Source organism: Lepidochelys kempii, chromosome 1 (assembly GCF_965140265.1).
Source record: "Lepidochelys kempii isolate rLepKem1 chromosome 1, rLepKem1.hap2, whole genome shotgun sequence".
NCBI classification, from domain to species: domain Eukaryota; kingdom Metazoa; phylum Chordata; order Testudines; family Cheloniidae; genus Lepidochelys; species Lepidochelys kempii.
The window spans coordinates 26,452,620-26,472,409 of NC_133256.1; the positions used below are offsets into that span (position 1 = coordinate 26,452,620).

The 19,790-nt window shown below is 42.9% G+C and overlaps 1 protein-coding gene across 10 annotated transcripts in view; it reads left to right on the forward strand.

The window, feature by feature from the left end:
* The window catches only part of CEP295 (centrosomal protein 295), a 55,212-nt gene that overhangs the window by 2,406 nt on the left and 33,016 nt on the right, over positions 1-19,790 (forward strand). For all 10 annotated transcript variants that reach the window (XM_073337112.1, XM_073337074.1, XM_073337084.1 and 7 more), the window contains 5 exons: positions 1,290-1,490; positions 3,438-3,562; positions 4,386-4,479; positions 8,261-8,374; positions 9,332-9,472. In XM_073337112.1, coding sequence (XP_073193213.1) covers positions 1,290-1,490; positions 3,438-3,562; positions 4,386-4,479; positions 8,261-8,374; positions 9,332-9,472 — 675 coding nt within the window. The remainder of the gene's footprint in view (positions 1-1,289; positions 1,491-3,437; positions 3,563-4,385; positions 4,480-8,260; positions 8,375-9,331; positions 9,473-19,790) is intronic.

Here is a 19,790-nt window from a genome sequence, read left to right on the forward strand (position 1 = left end):
CTTTTGTGGTGGCTTTTCTCTTCACTGTTCTTTTCCCAGGCCCCAGGGGGCTCTGTCCTTGCTCCTTTCCTTCCTCTACACCTTACTCCTGAACAATCACATGTAAATGTCTCTCTTCAACTACCACCTATCTATGTTGACAGTGACCACTTGGATATGTCTCTTTACTCTTGAGGTATCACTTCCATACAGACTCACATTCCTGACTGCCTTTTAGACATTCCTTCTAGATGATGCACTGCCAAATCAAACTAAACATTATTAAAACTGAATTTTTCCACTTAAACTTCCCTTTTCTCCTTGGTCACCTTTGGGGAAATTCTATGATTCTCCATGTACCATAGCTTGGTGCCTTAATATAAAATTGAACTCTTCTCCCCTCTCTTTGTGTCCATGTGGCTAAGTCCTGTAACTTTTTCTACCTCTTTCTCTCCATATCTACTGCTCTTACTCTTATTTCATTCCTCATCTACTGCAACTTTCCTTTTGTTGGTTTTCTGGATTCTCATTTTGTCTTCCTTCAGTCTATCCAAAATGCTGCCATTAAATTGCCTACTTTAGGTACTGCTGTGTCTGTCCCCTCTTTTAATGCCATTATTGGCTCCTCCTGGTACAGAGGAAATGTAAGCACCTTGCCTTTAAAGTTTTTCACAACCTGGCTTCTAATTGCTTTTCCACCCTCATAACTTTCTGAAAAAAATGCATTTCCTACTTCCTTGTACATTCTCTGTTTAGATTGTGTGGTCTTTTGGGCAGAGACTTTCTATAACTAATAAATCTTTCATTCAGCAGTACTCACTGATTTGGCAGGGGTATGTTGTAACAGCATGTGAGATTTGTTTGCTAGCCTCTTCTTAATTCTCTCTGACAGGTGGCTTTTGTCTCTCTACTCTTGAGGTATCACTTCCATACAGACTCACATTCCTGACTGCCTTTTAGACATTCCTTCTAGATGATGCACTGCCAAATCAAACTAAACATTATTAAAACTGAATTTTTCCACTTAAACTTCCCTATGGAGAGAAGGATATTAAATGCATCATTGAATTATGGCTGTTAATGGTTGGTCAACTGTAGCTCATTATGAATAGTTTTGCACATTTATTTAAGCTTTTTAGTTTGGAAAAGGGAGAAAATGGCAACTTAAATATGCTCAGAACCCAATTAGGTTGATCTGAGTAGTCACTAAGGTGGATGAGACTGAAAGAGTCACTAGCAAGTTGGTTAAAGGTCTGCTACAAAAATAAACTGTGATAAGTCCTCTGATAAAATATAATTTACTTGCTCAGGTTAGAGAGCAGGAGAGGTACATTGCTGTACAGATAAGACAAGAAGTGAAGCAGAGGAAAGATGAACAGCTACATCAGTTGGCAGAGGAACTGAAAGCAGAGTGGTGGAAAGCACAAAATCAGAAGATTAAAGCCTTGGAAAAACTTTATCTATCAAGTTTAAGAGCTGTGGGAGAGGGACACAGACAGGCAAAGGAAAATGTAAGTAAACAAGTCATTTGATATTGTGTCATAGTCAAGGCTCTCAGAAAATATTTACTTAACTAAAATTATAAAGATTACAGCTTACAAGTTTCTGTGACACTTCTGACCTTGCATTTATAATGCCTGAAGTGATATGTTTTAAAAAAAGCCACTTGAAAAGCAAAAATATTGACATACACCTTTATACATAAACATGTATGCATGAGATAAGGCATGGTGTGTGGTACTATAAACACTTTTTATTGGCATTTATTTACAATTGCATTGCTTTATGAAGGATGAAAATCTTCAGGCCTCACAGCACAAAACAGCCGCTAATTGATATGTTTTAGGAAGCAACTTCTCTTATAGGCAGGTTATACCATTATTGGCCTACAGGGTTTTTGTGACTTCGTCTAAAGAATCTGGTACAGGTCTCGGTCAGACAGGATGGACAGCTGGTCTGATACAGAAATGTAATCTGTTAGGCAAACTTCAGAAGAAACATGTTTAAAACGTGGCATAAACAAAATACATGATGGTGTGTGATAGTATAAAGGTTTTATTTGTATGTGTTTGGGATGACTTGTTTGCTTCTTGTGTAAACAGTTATCCCAGACACATACCAAAAAAACTGTTATATAGTAATACACTATCACATCTTTTCTGAAATATACATGTGAATGTACGTGAACATCTTTACAAAAATCGTGTGCAGAGCCCATCACATAGCTCCTGTTATGGGCTGCAGAGGACTTTATCTCAGCTTTCTGCGCTGGGGTCTTGTCACAGTCCCATCAGTGGTTGTAAACTGCACAAAAACTTGATTGTTTTTCCTCTTAACTTACACTGGACCAGATTCAGAGCTCATTGAAATAAAGGAAAATCTCTCCAGTGACTTCTGTGGACTTTAGATCAGGTTTGTAGAGAGGAAGGATTGTCATACCCCTAGGTCCATGTGTTAATTGTATGTCTAAACAGCAACTAGACACTTGTGGCTAGCCTGTGCTAGTCAACTGAGGCTTGTGAGGCTTGGGCTGCTGGGTTGTTCAGTTGCTATGTAGACTTGTGGGCTCAAACAGCCTGAGCCCTGTGAGCACAAGTCAGCTGGCATGTGCCAGCTGCAAATGTCTAGTTGCTGTGTAGACCTACACTAGAAGTCAGGAGACCTAGCTCTGCTACAGATTTCCTGCATGACCTTTGGTAAGTCACTTAACCCCTACCTCAGTTTCTCCATCTATAAAAAGGGGATCGTGCTACTTCACCTGGTGTTGAGACTTAATTATTACTCAAGTGCTTTAATATCCTAGGATGGAATGTGCTGTAGAATTGCATATTAGTACTATAGTAAGAGGAGGCAACTAACTACGAAGGATAGAGTTACTGTTGATATATCCTAGGAATTGGCAACAGTGGAAAAGGAGGCACAAAAAGGATGTGGCATTGTAAGGAGTTTTTGCTAAAATACTACATTGTTGATAAATTGTGGTAATGGTTCTTTGAAATGCTAGCATCACTTTGGTATGAAATTGGTATTTTGAAAAAATTCTTGCTTCTAATAGATGCAGCTAGCAGTCAGTGAGTAGATGCAGAGGAAAACTAAGCTTTTCAAACTGTTTCAATGAAGGACGGGGGAGGGGAAGGGCATGGCAAATTTGTTGCTATTGGTACAGAATGATACAAAGAGCTATAAGGAAAGCAATAGAGTAAGGGAAAGTGATTTCGTGTAGCTCACGAAAGCTTATGCTCAGATAAATTTGTTAGTCTCTAAGGTGCCACAAGTACTCCTTTTCTTTTTGCAGAATATTTTGATCCTTATAGTACAGGATTAAACACGATGCATTTCTTTCATATGACGTGCTGTTTGTCAGCAGTAATACTTGAATTGTCATGTTGATAGTATTATAAGTCATTAGAATCTGGGCGAAGTGTTTATTATAACATTCGTTACATTTCATTGTAAAGGAACCTGATTTGGTGGCTCTGGCAAAGAAAGCAGAGGAAAGGAAACAAAGAGCAGAGAAGAGACATAAGGAAGCCCTGAAAGAACAGAAAAATCAAAAAGAAAAACTGTTGAAAGAGCAAACATGGTATATAGTGGTAATTTACTTTTCTTTAAAATGCAGATTATCGTGTATAAAGAGTGAAATGCAGGAACCTTGAGACTTCTTGTGTGGTACGTTTGTAGTTTAGGAATTCCGTGTAGTGCTTGATGAAGTTATGGAGTTTAGTAAAAATTCTAGCTTGAAAAACAAGGGGGTAAAATGGTCAAATGAACTAGATGGCTCAGGGAGCTATCAGTGTGATGAAGGGCTTTTCACCATCATCACTGGTTTCAGCCCCCTTGTGTGGTTGACATATGACAGTGACATATGAAATTAATTGATCTTGGTTCAGTTCCTGAGGGACAGATATTCACTTCATAAAATCCACCAATCCACTGGCTGTCATGCTTCTTAGTGTTCTCAGCAGATGAGTTCAAATTTGAACAGGCATGAAAAAATAAATGATATGTCTTAGAAGATAGTATTACTAGAGGAGATGAGGCACTATAGGTAAGTTTGTGTACATATGAAAAATTAAAGTGGGCTGACCAAAATGACACATGCAACCCAGTAATATTCAGGAAGCTTATTTAAAAAGAAAGGTTGATTTTGTTCAGAAGCTTGTGCTCTCTGCAATTCTAATCACTTTCTGAACATCTGCATTATTTCAAGATATTGATTATTCAGTGCTGCCTTTCTTTTTCAGTTGCCTGTTCACTGATCAAATTACTTCTGTTCACTCACTCCTTGAGAGTTGTTATAAGGGTACATACAAAGATTAATTAAAATAAGTTTTTAGGTTTACCTTTGATTTTTACAGTGCTAATATTCCTGTTTGAACACTTTTTTCCAACCATTCTTGCCCAAGGCGAACAAATGCACGTAAGCATGCATTGTATGTGGAAAAAGAGAGAGCTGCCAAAATTGCAAGCCTGCCACCACCTCCACCCCATCCTTTTGAGGTGAGTATCCAATATGTGGGGATGGTGATAATTTCAGGGTAAAATATAAGCATTACTATGGCTTTATTCTGTCTTCTGGAAGTCTGAATTCACTGTTTGCATGTTGTAAGTTGCAATAGTGCACCAAAGACTTCAAGGGCAAATTAAAGAATTAATTTTTATGCGCAAACATACTCCTTGTCATTAGGTTTTTTATATTTAATTTGGTTTGTGATGGTGGTGTGTTTTTGTTTTGTGAGACTGATCTGATTTTTCTTGATTAATGAGGTCTTTTAATCTTTATTACCATTGAGGCAATTAAATGAAAGTTTAAATGCTCTTTCCCCCAAAATACAAATACAGCCCCAATCCCGTTTTAATGATTTTATAATGTGATACTTTGGTTTGTGTGTGTAACTGAGAGCTTTAAGATTCTGTTAGCTTTTTTTCTTGAGCTGTTTTTGCATTTTCTTTGTTACACTTGTGGAATATGGAGTACAGAATATATGCTAGAACAATTTTGTGATGGGTTTGGGTCCTTTGGGGTGTCACCTGATGTGCTGAGGCGTCACTGAGCCTGTCTATTATGCCAGCCTCGGTCCCCTTTACCTGGCCTTGCTGGGTTATGCTCACAAGCCTCTTCCAGCCAAGCACACAGGCAGGGCCACACCCAGCTGCACAGAGCGACGGACTCAGCCTTAGGGGCTAGCTCCAGCCCTCTGATGCCCACTCCTTTTAAGGGGTACAAACCCAAAGGTTTTATGAAATTTGCCCCCTACCTCAATGTGGAGGGAGATATGCACAACTTCTTCCCCCTGCCATTAGAAATTACATAAAAGGGGTTATATTATAAACAAGTAATAAGTTTATTAACCACAAAAGGTGAATTTTAAGTGAATATAAGAGATAACAGGCAGAACAAAGCAGATTACTGAGCATTTAAACCAAAGTACGCAAACTAAGCTCAATATACTTAAGAAACAGGTTACACAATGTAATTTCTTGTTCTTAATGTTTTAGGCAGGTTGCAAAGTTTCTGTGGTTCAGAGTTTGTTATATTTCTTTTCAGACTGGACCCCTGTCTCACTCTGGAATCCCCCCTTGCCTTCCCTTCAGGTGGCTTTTGCAATCTTTCTTCTTGGGCAGACAGGCCATGGAAAGGAGGAGTCCCATTTGCCTTCCTTCCCACCCTTAAATAGGATTTACATAAGGCAGGAATCCTTTGTTTCCCAAACTTGATCCCCTTCCTTTTCAATGATATCTCACATGAGCCATCTTGCGTAAAGTACATCTAGGTTATGTCATATTCATATCATACGCATATTTTCATAAAGAACAGGTAGTGACACGTCACAAATTCATTTTGTTAAAACAGTGGTTTAGAAAAGCGAATGGAAACTAAGATACTGATCCTGCAGTAATTTTGCGTGCACAGACGTACACCCACTTGGAGTTTCATTGTCTGCTGTGCGGCTTTTGTGCACCACAGAGGTCTATTGTAGAATTGGGGCCTAAGTTTGAAAAATAACACGAAACATATTTTTAATCTTGTGGTGATTTTATATTAAATACATTTCTACTTAATTTTATCTGGAACTGGACAATACTATTTTATTGAAAACCATTTCAATATTAGAGAAAGAAGTTTCTTTCAAAACTGCCTGCTGTTAGCTCACTTAATATACCTGTTGACAGTATATCCACTTCTAATATTGAAGGATCACAATATATTACCATAAAGTGTATGAAGGCCTAAGAAATTACTCTCATGGCAGTGGCTTTTAGACGTGGATAATTTGGGCCTTGATCCAACAAAGCACTTATGCACATGCTTGACTCTGAGCACATAGTCCAATTGACTTCAGTGGGAATACTTCCATAATTAAAATTGAGCAAGCGCTATGCTGGATTGAAATCTTAGTAACCCGGAGGGGTGGAGGGGGGAACTGCTGGGGCCCATAACATTTTTTCCTTTGAAAAATTGTTATGGTTCTTACAGAAGCACCTCAAATTGTTTTGAATTGGTAAACTCTTCTTGATTTCAGCACTCTTAAAAATAGCTTAAATTGTGTTTTGTTCTGTTAAATTGCAGGGAAAAAATGCTGCCGCTAAGATCAGTGTGCTGAAGTAGAGTGAATTTTTTTCAGGCTGGATTGGAAACCCCAATAGAAACTCTGACAGATTCTTAACTACAGGAGCAGTAATAACATTGATCACATATGGGGAAATAGGCCACTAAGGGTCTTTGCGTCCTAAGGAGATTTTTTTTTGTTGCATTAATTGGAAAATTACAGCCTTGTGACAGAACTTTCTCATCTTTGCAACAATTATGATTTGCAACTCTTGCATAAAATGCTGGAGATTTGATTAAAACGTAATCTGTTAATGACTGGTTAACGTTAAATTTTCAAATATTTCAAAAGAACTATATCTAATTATATTCTTAAAGTTGTAGGGAAGAGGGCTAGCAATAGGTAATCTAAGTTTAATTATGGGAATTGTCTGTTTTCAAAGCTATAGTTAGTATCTATAAATATTCTAGTTTATGTGGGTTTGTTATAATTACTTTGATTTATTGTCCCAGATAATTCCGGTAACATATTTTTGTATTGTTTAACATTTCAAGTAGTCAAATTGTCAGTGGGGCTATATTATTGATGCATCACCAATATTTCTAGACTAGAAAGCATGTGTTTTCAATACTTAGAGTGGTGGTAGTCTCACTCCATTGGGAAAGTCGAAACTGGTGCGCTCTCTTTCTGTGTGTGTGTGTATATAATATGATATATATAAATAAAATAAGGTATAGAGATGGGAGTAGAGGACTGGGGAAGGCATATGAACGGGTGGCATGGAGTCTGGCTCCCTGGTCTTGGAATGGGGGCCTCTGAAGGAGACATGAGGTAGATGCACATGAAGGAGACAGAACACTGGTGGGATATGAGTGTGGGTGGGGAGTACAGAGGACCACAGGAGCAGAGGTACAGGGTATGTATGCATTTTTTCACACGTTTTCAAAGGGGATAAAGGCCAACCGCCGCCTCTGCTGCATTTGTTTGCATCATATCCTACTCGGGTACGACTCCTATCTTCTCACACCATCTGTGGGCCACTAACATCTGCAAGAGAGAAACCTTGCTTTGGTGGGTTGAGGCCCTCTCCTGCACACGTTCTATATCAACCCAATTTAAACCTTTTGGCGCTCATTTTAAAAAGCCCAGGGAAATTCAGAAACGAAGTCAGAAGATTTTTCAATTAAGTGTTGCCTGTTTTCCTCCTCTCCTCAATTGCACACATTTTGGAGGAACAGCGTAGACATTTGCTAATATAAGGAATGTCTTTTCTTGAACAGAATTACTAGTAATTCTGACACCATCATAAGACATTTAGGCATTTGTAAATGTAGTCTGCAGTTGAGTGTATTTGAGAGATTTTACTTTTGCTTTGTTGTTTGAAAGTATATTGTGTAGTTTTGGTTGTCCTACATTGTGACAGCTGCTATAATTGGGATCTGTATTAGTACATTAAAAACAAAGCACTTTTAAATTAAGGTAATAACTGTTGAAAATTGGAACCATAGCCTTAAGATTAATGACAGTTGGCAGGGAGGAGTTTGTCTTGGGCTGTTAGACCCTGTCAGTCATTAAACCCTCTCTATGCCTCATGTTGAATGTGATTTGTTAGTTAATATATACGTAAAGTTTGAAAATCTATGCAAATCATTTATTTATGTTCCATGTAGCTCATAATGGAACAGTGCAGCTGGTAAAGTAACTGATAATTTGTACTTTCTGCTTTTTAGAACTTTGAAGTGAAAAGAGTGCCTACGGTGAAGGTCTATAATGCTGACAAGTTTTCTGTTACTCATCACCATCTTTCTGAACCTTATGTGGATAGAGAAATTGACACAGAGCAGGTGACGGATGTCAAATATGTCTATGGCATATGCTCCCTTATTTCAGTACTGTTGTCTTGCATCGATGGATTTTAGATCTGTGGCAACAGATACTAGTTTTGCAATACTTGTTTTAAATGATCTAGGAGCTGGTATCACATAATTATAATGAAGACGTCAGCTAATTTGGATTTCAAATGGTGAAGACTTGTAACAGCATACATTTTGCGAATGTATTTGGGCCCCAATCCTGCAAATACTTGAGTAGTCACATTATGTTCAGTGGGACTGTTTGCTTGCCTAAAATTACCCAGGATTGTTAAATATTTGAAGGATCATGGCCTAAAGGCTAAGAGCAGATGCCTCAGAGTTTTTCATATGTAAAACTTGGAAAATGTTTTCCCTGTGGTGTTGCCTGTGCATCCTTGTGTATGGGCCTTGAGTTTTCACATTAACTTTTTTCAGCTCAGTGGCCAGATTTCAGAAGGCTCTTACATTGCAAAACTCACAGAATGTGTTCATTTTCCATATGAATCTGGGAAGACTTCTGTATTTTCTGTTATGTTAAAAAAAAAAAAAAAAATCTACCTAGTATGAAATCAAATGTATAGCACTGTCTGTATTCAGCATTATACCTTGTATTGAATGAAAAATCCTGGGTGTTTTTTGGTGTAGCCAAGCTACTATAAATATTGTATAAGGCATTTTTCACAGCAGCACTTGAAACTAGAACAACTTGACATCTCAAAATGAGAGGATTATAGATGTCACTACGTACATGTGCCTTTTTCAAAAGAATAAAAGCAATTTTGTACTGCTTCAATTGTATACATTACAAGTTGTGTATAGCCACTCATAACTACTTTTTAAAGTGGTTTGGCTGAATAATTGACTACAGAATTACTCATTTGTTGTTTGCTATATTTTGAGTCTGCACAGTTCTTTGTGATATTTGAACTGTTACTAATTGACTACCAGCCAGATGCTCGATTAGTAGCTGAAGAGGAAGCAAAGCGGTTGGACGAACTACAAAAAGAGGGAGAGAGAGAGAGGAGAGAACAGCTTGAAAAAGCACATCTGAGAGGAAGTCATGCCTTGAAGATAGTCCATTTGGAACAGGTAAGCAAAGTAGAAATAGTACACTGTAATTCTTCATAAATGTCAAAATGACCAGCAATTAAAAAACCAAACAGTAGTAAACTGGATTCTAAATTAATTAGTTTGAACTAGAACATGCTGACTTCAGGAAAGACCTTGGAATAATGGATGTTTTCAAAATGCATATCCTTAAAAGAAAACTGTTCTCATTTTGCTCAGCCCTGCAATCAGAACGTTCAGGAGGTAAGAAGCAATTCTCCCTGTCATTAAAATGACAGGGATTTGAAAATTAAAGGAATGCTGCAGATAGTTCAGGTTTCGTGGATAATGCCCAAATTTTACAAAACCTGATATATGAAAACAATAAATAAAAAGGTTTTTGGTTAGGTGTAGGTCTTCAGTTGCAAACACTGGAAAAGGAATGTTGAAATGAGTGTATAAGAAGTGGGAATGTACATTCTGTTTTTAAATTGACTTATATTTTTTACCAAAATTGCCCACAAACATATACATAGTAAATAATACCTTAGATTGATTTTAAAAAAAAGTGGAGTGAATTTGAGCTATTTATTTTGCAAAGCTTGCAAACTCTGCTGGTATGCTTCTAAGTTCTTTGCTTCAGAATTGTTTGGCTTGATCTTGAACACTGCTGCCCCTTTAATGTAAAGGGTTTTTAACTGAAGTACTGCAGTGTGAATAAACTGCTTAAAGTGGTCTAAACCAATGAGGTGGTCAAACAGCAGGAACAATTTAGGCAGATTCAAAGCTTAAGTGTTTCAGAATCCCCATCTCTCGCAGTGTTCTAAGAACTGTAGTGGTTCCTTTAGTGACCTTTAAAAATGTTCATAAAACTATTATATTGATTTTCAAAAGTGCGTGAGTGAAAATCAACGGGACATAAGGTTTATAATTACTTGGGCACGTTTCACATTTTTACTTGACATCTACAAAAGCTTTATTTAAGACACTATAATCGGTCTTTCTTCCTACTTTAATTCTTGCTTCAATGCTAAATGAACATTAAAAACTGAATATTGAAATATTTAATTTTAGGCAAAATACAGTTCTTTTAAACATTTAAAAATGACCTATGCTTTATATTAAGTAATAGTGAAATTCCTGACTTTGGAATTTGACATCTAATTCTGATAGTCCTTCTCATCCCCATTTAGGTATTTAACTGTGTTACTACATAATGATGACAATGCTCAGCAACACCCAGTAGCAAGTGTGAATAACTAGGTTGTTCTAAAGTTAAAACATATATTCAGAATACAGGCTACTCTGCTCGCTTCCTCTACTAATCTTATAAGAGATGACAGAATGATTTTTAATTCATAGAATCATAGAATATCAGGGTTGGAAGGGACCTCAGGAGGTCATCTAGTCCAACCCCCTGCACGAAGCAGGACCAATCCCCAATTAAATCATCCCAGCCAGGGCTTTGTCAAGCCTGACCTTAAAAACTTCTAAGGAAGGAGATTCTACCATCTCCCTAGGTAACGCATTCCAGTGTTCCACCACCCTCCTAGTGAAAAAGTTTTTCCTAATATCCAACCTAAACCTCCCGCACTGCAACTTGAGACCATTACTCCTTGTCCTGTCCTCTTCTACCACTGAGAATAGTCTAGAACCATCCTATCTGGAACCACCTCTCAGGTAGTTGAAAGCAGCTATCAAATCCCCCCTCATTCTTCTCTTCTGCAGACTAAACAATCCCAGTTCCCTCAGCCTCTCCTCATAAGTCATGTGTTCCAGACCCCTAATCATTTTTCAAAAAGAAAAGGAGTACTTGTGGCACCTTAGAGACTAACCAATCATTTTTGTTGCCCTTCGCTGGACTCTCTCCAATTTATCCACATCCTTCTTGTAGTGTGGGGCCCAAAACTGGACACAGTACTCCAGATGAGGCCTCACCAATGTCGAATAGAGGGGGACGATCACGTCCCTCGATCTGCTCGCTATGCCCCTACTTATACATCCCAAAATGCCATTGGCCTTCTTGGCAACAAGGGCACACTGCTGACTCATATCCAGCTTCTCGTCCACTGTCACCCATAGGTCCTTTTCCACAGAACTGCTGCCTAGCCATTCGGTCCCTAGTCTGTAGCTGTGCATTGGGTTCTTCCATCCTAAGTGCAGGACCCTGCACTTATCCTTATTGAACCTCATCAGATTTCTTTTGGCCCAATCCTCCAATTTGTCTAGGTCCCTCTGTATCCTATCCCTGCCCTCCAGTGTATCTACCACTCCTCCCAGTTTAGTATCATCCGCAAATTTGCTGAAAGTGCAATCCACACCATCCTTCAGATCATTTATGAAGATATTGAACAAAACTGTCCACAGGACCGACCCCTGGGGCACTCCACTTGACACCGGCTGCCAACTAGACATGGAGCCATTGATCACTACCCGTTGAGCCCGACAATCTAGCCAACTTTCTACCCACCTTATAGTGCATTCATCCAGCCCATACTTCTTTAACTTGCTGACAAGAATACTGTGGGAGACTGTGTCAAAAGCTTTGCTGAAGTCAAGAAACAATACATCCACTGCTTTCCCTTCGTCCACAGAACCAGTAATCTCATCATAGAAGGTGATTAGATTAGTCAGGCATGACCTTCCCTTGGTGAATCCATGCTGACTGTTCCTGATCACTTTCCTCTCATGTAAGTGCTTCAGGATTGATTCTTTGAGGACCTGCTTCATGATTTTTCCGGGGACTGAGGTGAGGCTGACTGGCCTGTAGTTCCCAGGATCCTCCTTCTTCCCTTTTTTAAAGATTGGCACTACATTAGCCTTTTTCCAGTCATCCGGGACTTCCCCCGTTCGCCACGAGTTTTCAAAGATAATGGCCAATGGCTCTGCAATCACAGCCGCCAATTCCTTTAGCACTCTCGGCTGCAACTCGTCTGGCCCCATGGACTTGTGCACGTCCAGCTTTTCTAAATAGTCCCTAACCACCTCTTTCTCCACAGAGGGCTGGCCATCTATTCCCCATGTTGTGATGCCCAGCGCAGCAGTCTGGGAGCTGACCTTGTTCGTGAAGACAGAGGCAAAAAAAGCATTGAGTACATTAGCTTTTTCCACATCCTCTGTCACTAGGTTGCCTCCCTCATTCATTAAGGGGCCCACACTTTCCTTGGCTTTCTTCTTGTTGCCAACATACCTGAAGAAACCCTTCTTGACATCTCTGGCTAGCTGCAGCTCCAGGTGCGATTTGGCCCTCCCGATTTCATTCCTACATGCCCTAGCAATATTTTTATACTCTTCCCTGGTCATATGTCCAACCTTCCGCTTCTTGTAAGCTTCTTTTTTATGTTTAAGATCCGCTAGGATTTCGCCGTTAAGCCAAACTGGTCGCCTGCCATATTTACTATGCTTTCGACACATCGGGATGGTTTGTCCCTGTAACCTCAACAGGGATTCCTTGAAATACAGCCAGCTCTCCTGGACTCCTTTCCCCTTCATGTTAGTCCCCCAGGGGATCTTACCCATCCGTTCCCAGAGGGAGTCGAAGTCTGCTTTCCTGAAGTCCAGGGTCCGTATCCTGCTGCTTACCTTTCTTCCCTGTGTCAGGATCCTGAACTCAACCAACTCATGGTCACTGCCTCCCAGATTCCCATCCACTTTTGCTTCCCCCACTAATTCTTCCCGGTTTGTGAGAAGCAGGTCAAGAAAAGCTCCCCCCCCTAGTTGACTCCTCTAGCACTTGAAATTGTCCCCTACGCTTTCCAAAAACTTCCTGGATTGTCTGTGCACCGCTGTATTGCTCTCCCAGCAGATATCAGGAAAATTAAAGTCACCCATGAGAACCAGGGCGTGCGATCTAGTAGCTTCTGCGAGCTGCCAGAAGAAAGCCTCATCCACCTCATCCCCCTGGTCCGGTGGTCTATAGCAGACTCCCACCACTACATCACTCTTGTTGCTCACACTTCTAAACTTAATCCAGAGACACTCGGGTTTTTCTGCAGTTTTGTACCGGAGCTCTGAGCAGTCATACTGCTCCCTTACATACAGTGCTACTCCCCCACCTTTTCTGCCCTGCCTGTCCTTCCTGAACAGTTTATAACCATCCATGACAGTACTCCAGTCATGTGAGTTATCCCACCAAGTCTCTGTTATTCCAATCACATCATAATTCCTTGACATCACCAGGACCTCCAGTTCTCCCTGCTTGTTTCCAAGGCTTTGTGCATTCGTATATAAGCACTTGAGATAACCTGCTGATCGCCCCTCATTCTCAGTATGAGGCAGGAGCCCTCCCCTCACAGACATTCCTGCCTGTGCTTCCTCCCGGTATCCCGCTTTCCCACTTACCTCAGGGCTTTGGTCTCCTTCCCCCGGTGAACCTAGTTTAAAGCCCTCCTCACTAGGTTAGCCAGCCTGCTTGCAAAGATGCTCTTCCCTCTCTTCGTAAGATGGAACCCGTCTCTGCCCAGCACTCCTCCTTCATGGAAGACCATCCCATGGTCAAAGAATCCAAAACCTTCTCTCTGACACCACCTGCGTAGCCATTCGTTGACTTCCACGATTCGACGGTCCCTACCCAGGCCTTTTCCTTCCACGGGGAGGATGGACAAGAACACCACTTGTGCCTCAAACTCCTTTATCCTTCTTCCCAGAGACACGTAGTCCGCAGTGATCTGCTCAAGGTCATTCTTGGCAGTATCATTGGTGCCCCCGTAGAGAAGCAGGAAGGGGTAGCGATCCGAGGGCTTGATGAGTCTCAGCAGTCTCTGTCACATCGCGAATCTTAGCCCCTGGCAAGCAGCAGACTTCTCAGTTTTCCCAGTCAGGGCGGCAGATAGAAGACTCAGTTCCCCGGAGGAGAGAGTCCCTGACCACCACCACCCGCCTCCTTCTCTTGGGAGTGGTGGTCGTGGAACCCCGCATCTCAGGAGAGTGCATCTCATGCCTTCCAACCAGCAGAGTCTCCTTCTGCTTTCTCCCCCCAGACACATCATCTGGTCCACTCTCCGCAATGGTACCTGTGGAGAGAACATGAAAGCGGTTAGTTACCTGTGTCCGCGTTGATGGAACCCGGACATTCCCCCTTCTAATTGTGCATAGTAAAGGTGATTGCAAACTATGTACTTTTTAACCCAGCATTCTTTAGAGGCAGCATGACTGATAAGACTTAATCCACAGAATATTAGCTGGGAGAAAAGTAATTATTCTCACTTTACACGTGGGGGAATCTGAAGCAGCAGCTACCTTTTAGTAGGAATGCATAAACTTTACCTCCAAAAACCTGGGTTTAAATTAACTTTAGTGACAAATTACCGTATATACTCGTTCATAAACTGAATATTTTTGGTAAAAAAGTGACGCATCAAAGAGCGGGGGTCGGCTTATAAACAGGTCTACACCAAAATTTGATGATTTTAAACGCTATGAAATTATTGAATTGAATATCTAATACATTGTCATTTTGTTTACCTGGAGCGTTCACAGGCACGGAGCTCCTCAGCTCCCAGTGGCCGCAGAATGGCAAACCGCAGCCACTGGGAGCTGAGCGGCTCCGTGTCTGTGAACGCTCCAGGTAAACAAAACGTCCTGACCTGCCAGCAGTTTACCCTGACGGGCCAGAAGCCAAAATTTGCCAACCCCTGAAATATAGGGTCCACTTATGAAAGGGTCATACAGTTTTTACTCTTCTTACCTATCCATCTTGTGGGGTTGGCTTGTAAATGAACGGGCTAATGAATGAGTATATACGGTAAATGAGTTTGTCTTCAATCCAGCCCACGTTCCATACTGCCACAGTTCGGCCCCAAGCATCTCTGGGTATGTCTACACTATGAAATTAGTTTGAATTTATAGAAGTTGGTTTTTTAGAAATCGTTTTTATATAGTCAATTGTGTGTCCCCACACAAAATGCTCTAAGCGCATTAACTCAGCGGAGTGCTTCCACAGTACCGAGGCTAGGGTCGACTTCCAGAGCATTGCACTGTGGGTAGCTATCCCACAGTTCCCGCAGTCTCCGTCACCCATTGGAATTCTGGGTTGAGATCCCAATGCCTAAAGGGGCAAAAACATTGTCGCGGGTGGTTCTGGCTACATGTCGTCAGGCCCTCCCTCCGTGAAAGCAGCAGCAGACAATCATTTCGCACCTTTTTTCCTGAGTTACCTGTGCAGACGCCATACCACGGCAAGCATGGAGCCCGCTCAGCTCACTGTCACCGTATGTCTCCTGGGTGCTGACAGACACGGTACTGCATTGCTACACAGCAGCAACCCATTGCCTTGTGGCAGCAGCCGGTGCAATAGGCCTGATAACCATCGTCATCGTGTCCGAGGTGCTCCAGGCCACCTCGGTAAGGTCGGTCAGGAGCGCTAGGGCAGACATGGGTGCAGGGACTAAAAAGGAGTGAGTCGACCAGGTCATTCTCTTTAGTCCTGCCGGCAGTCCTATTGTACTGTCTTCTGCCGAGCAGGCAGGAGATGAGGATAGCTAGCAGTCCCTGCTGCACGTCTGCTGCCAGCCAAAGATGTAAAAGATAGATGGAGTGGATCAAAACAAGAAATAGACCAGATTTGTTTTGTATTCATTTGCTCCTCCCTCCGTGCAATCAACGGCTTACAGTCGTTTCGGTGAGGTCTGTCGGGCACCTTGAAAAGCTTAATGGAGATTCACTCCTGCCGGGGGAGGGATAGCTCAGTGGGTTGAGCATTGGCCTGCTAAACCCAGGGTTTTGAGTTCAATCCTTGAGGAGGCCATTCTGTGTGACAGTTGTTTTTGTTTCTCCTTGCTGTAAAGTCACACCCTTTGTTGATTTTAATTCCCTGTAAGCCATGTCGTCAGTCGCCACTCCCTCCGTTGGAGCAATGACAGACAATTGTTCCGCGCCTTTTTTCTGTGCAGATGCCATACCATGGCAAGCATGGAGCTGCTCAGCTCACTTTGGCAATTAGGAGCACATTAAATACCACGCGCGTTATCCAGCTGCACCAGAACATGTCAAAGCGAAACCGGGCTAGTAGGCAACATCAGCACGGTGACAAGAGTGATGAGGACATGGACACAGACTTCTCTCAAGGTACGAGCCCTGGCAGTGTGGGCATCATAGTGCTAATGGGGCAGGTTCATGCAGTGGAACGCTGATTCTGGGCCCGGGAAACAAGCACAGACTGGTGGGACCACATAGTGTTGCAGGTCTGGGACGATTCCCAGTGGCTGCGAAACTTTCGCATGCGTAAGGGCACTTTCATGGAAGTTTGACTTGCTTTCCCCTGCCCTGAGGCACAAGAATACCAAGATGAGAGCAGCCCTCACAGTTCACAAGCGAGTGGCAATAGCCTGTGGAGGCTTGCAACACCAGACAGCTACCTATCAGTCAGGAATCAATTTGGAGTGGGCAAATCTACTGTGGGGGCTGCTGTGATGCAAGTAGCCAACACAATCAAAGATCTGCTGATATCAAGGGTAGTGACCCTGGGAAATGTGCAGGTCATAGTGGATGGCTTTGCTGCAATGGGATTCCCTAACTGTGGTGGGGCCATAGATGGAACCCATCTCCCTATCTTTGCACCAGAGCACCAAGCCGGCGAGTACATAAACCGCAAGGGGTACTTCTCAATAGTGCTGCAAGCACTGGTGGATCACAAGAGACGTTTCACCAACATCAACGTGGGATGGCCGGGAAAGGTACATGACGCTTGCATCTTCAGGAACTCTGGTCTGTTTCAAAAGCTGCAGGAAGGGACTTTCTTCCCAGACCAGAAAATAACTGTTGGGGATGTTGAAATGCCTATAGTTATTTTTGGGGACCCAGCCTACCCCTTAATGCCATGGCTCATGAAGCCGCACACAGGCAGCCTGGACAGTAATCAGGAGCTGTTCAACTACAGGCTGAGCAAGTGCAGAATGGTGGTAGAATGTGCATTTGGATGTTTAAAAGCACGCTGGCGCAGTTTACTGACTCTGTTAGACCTCAGCGAAACCAGTATTTCCACTGTTATTACTGCTTGCTGTGTGCTCCACAATATCTGTGAGAGTAAGGGGGAGACGTTTATGGCGGGGTTGGGAGGTTGAGGCAAATCGCCTGGCCGCTGGTTACGTGCAGCCAGACACCAGGGCGGTTAGAAGAGCAAGGCAGTGTGCATCAGACGAACTTTGAAAACCAGTTTCATGACTGGCCAGGCTATGGTGTGAAAGTTCTGTTTGTTTTTCCTTGATGCCTCCGCCCCACTTCATTCACTCTACTTCCCTGTAAGCTAACCACCCTCCCCTCCCCACTTCGATCACCGCTTGCAGAGGCAATAAAGTCATTGTTGCTTCACAGTCATGTATTCTTTATTAATTCATCACACAAATATGGGGATAACTGCCAAGGTAGCCCAGGAGGGGTGGTGGAGGAGGGAAGGACAAGGCCACACAGCACTTTAAAAGTTTTAAACTTATTGAATGCCAGCCTTCTGTTGCTTGGCCAACCCTCTGGGGTGGAGTGGCTGGGTGGCCGGGGGCCCCCACACCCCATTCTTGGGCATCTGGGTGTGGAGGCTATGGAACTTGGGGAGGACGACGGTTGGTTACACAGGGGCTGCGGTCTGTGCTCCTGCTGCCTCTCTTGCAGCTCAATCATACGCTGGAGCATATTTGTTTGATCCTCCAGCAGCCTCAGCATTGAATCCTGCCTCCTCTCATCACGCTGCCGCCCCCTTTCAGCTTCAGCCCTCTCTTTAGCCCACCACTTACTCTCTTCAGCCCGCCACCTCTCCTCCCAGTCATTTTGTGCTTTCCTGCACTCTGACATTGTCTGCCTCCACACATTCATCTGTGCTTTGCCAGTGTGGGAGGACAGCATGAGCTCAGAGAACATTTCATCGCGAGTGCATTTTTTTCGCCTTCTAATCTTCACTAGCCTCTGGGAAGGAGCAGATCCTGTGATCCTTGAAACACATGCAGCTGGTGGAGAGAAAAAAAGGGACAGTGGTATTTAAAAAGACACATTTTATAGAACAATGGGTACACTCTTTAACGGTAAACCTTGCTGTTAACATTACATACATAGCACGTGCTTTTGTTACAAGGTCGCATTTTGCCTCCCCCCACCGCCTGGCTCACCCCTCCCTGTGGCTAACAGCGGGGATCATTTCTGTTCAGCCACAGGCAAACAGCCCAGCAGGAACGGGCACCTCTGAATGTCCCCTTAAGAAAAGCACCCTGTTTCAACCAGGTGACCATGAATGATATCACTCTCCTGAGGATAACACAGAGAGATAAAGAACGGATGTTGTTTGAAAGCCAGCAAACATACGCTGCAATGCTTTGTTCTGCAATGATTCCCAACTATGTGCTACTGGCCTGGCGTGGTAAAGTGTCCTACCATGGTGGACAGAATAAGGCTGCCCTCCCCAGAAACCTTTTGCAAAGGCTTTGGGAGTACATCCAGGAGAGCTTTATGGAGATGTCCCTGGAGGATTTCCGCTCCATCCCCAGACATGTTAACAGACTTTTTCTGTAGCTGTATTGGCCGCGAATGCCAGGGCAAATTAATCATGAAACACGCTTGCTTTTAAACCATGTATACTATTAAAAAAGGTACACTCACCAGAGGTCCCTTCTCCACCTGGCAGGTCTGGGAGGCAGCCTTAGGTGGGTTCGGGGGGTACTGGCTCCAGGTCCAGGGTGAGAAACCGTTCCTGGCTGTCAGGAAAATCGGTTTCTCCGCTTGCTTGCTGTGAGCTATCTACAACCTCATCATCATCATCTTCCTCGTCCCCAAAACCTGCTTCCATGTTGCCTCCATCTCCATTGCAGGAGTCAAACAACACGGTTGGGGTAGTGGTGGCTGAACCCCCTAAAATGGCATGCAACTCATCCTAGAAGCGGCATGTTTGGGGCTCTGACCCGGAGCGGCCATTTGCCTCTCTGGTTTTCTGGTAGGCTTGCCTCAGCTCCTTCAGTTTCACGCGGCACTACTTCGGGTCCCTGTTATGGCCTCTGTCCTTCATGTCCTGGGAGATTTTGATAAATGTTTTGGCATTTTAAAAACTGGATCAGAGTTCTGATAGCATGGATTCCCCTCCCCATAGAGCGATCAGATCCCGTACCTCCCATTTGGTTCATGCTGGAGCTCTTTTGCGATTCTGGGACTCCATCATGGTCACCTCTGCTGATGAGCTCTGCATGGTCACCTGCAGCTTGCCACACTGGCCAAAAAGGAAATGAAATTCAAAAATTTGCGGACCTTTTCCTGTCTACCTGGTCAGTGCATCTGAGTTGAGAGTGCTGTCCAGAGTGGTCACAAGGAGCAATGGCTCCAGGAGGCCAATACCATCTAATTGCGTCCACAGTACCGCAAGTTCGACCCGGCAAGGCCGATTTCAGCA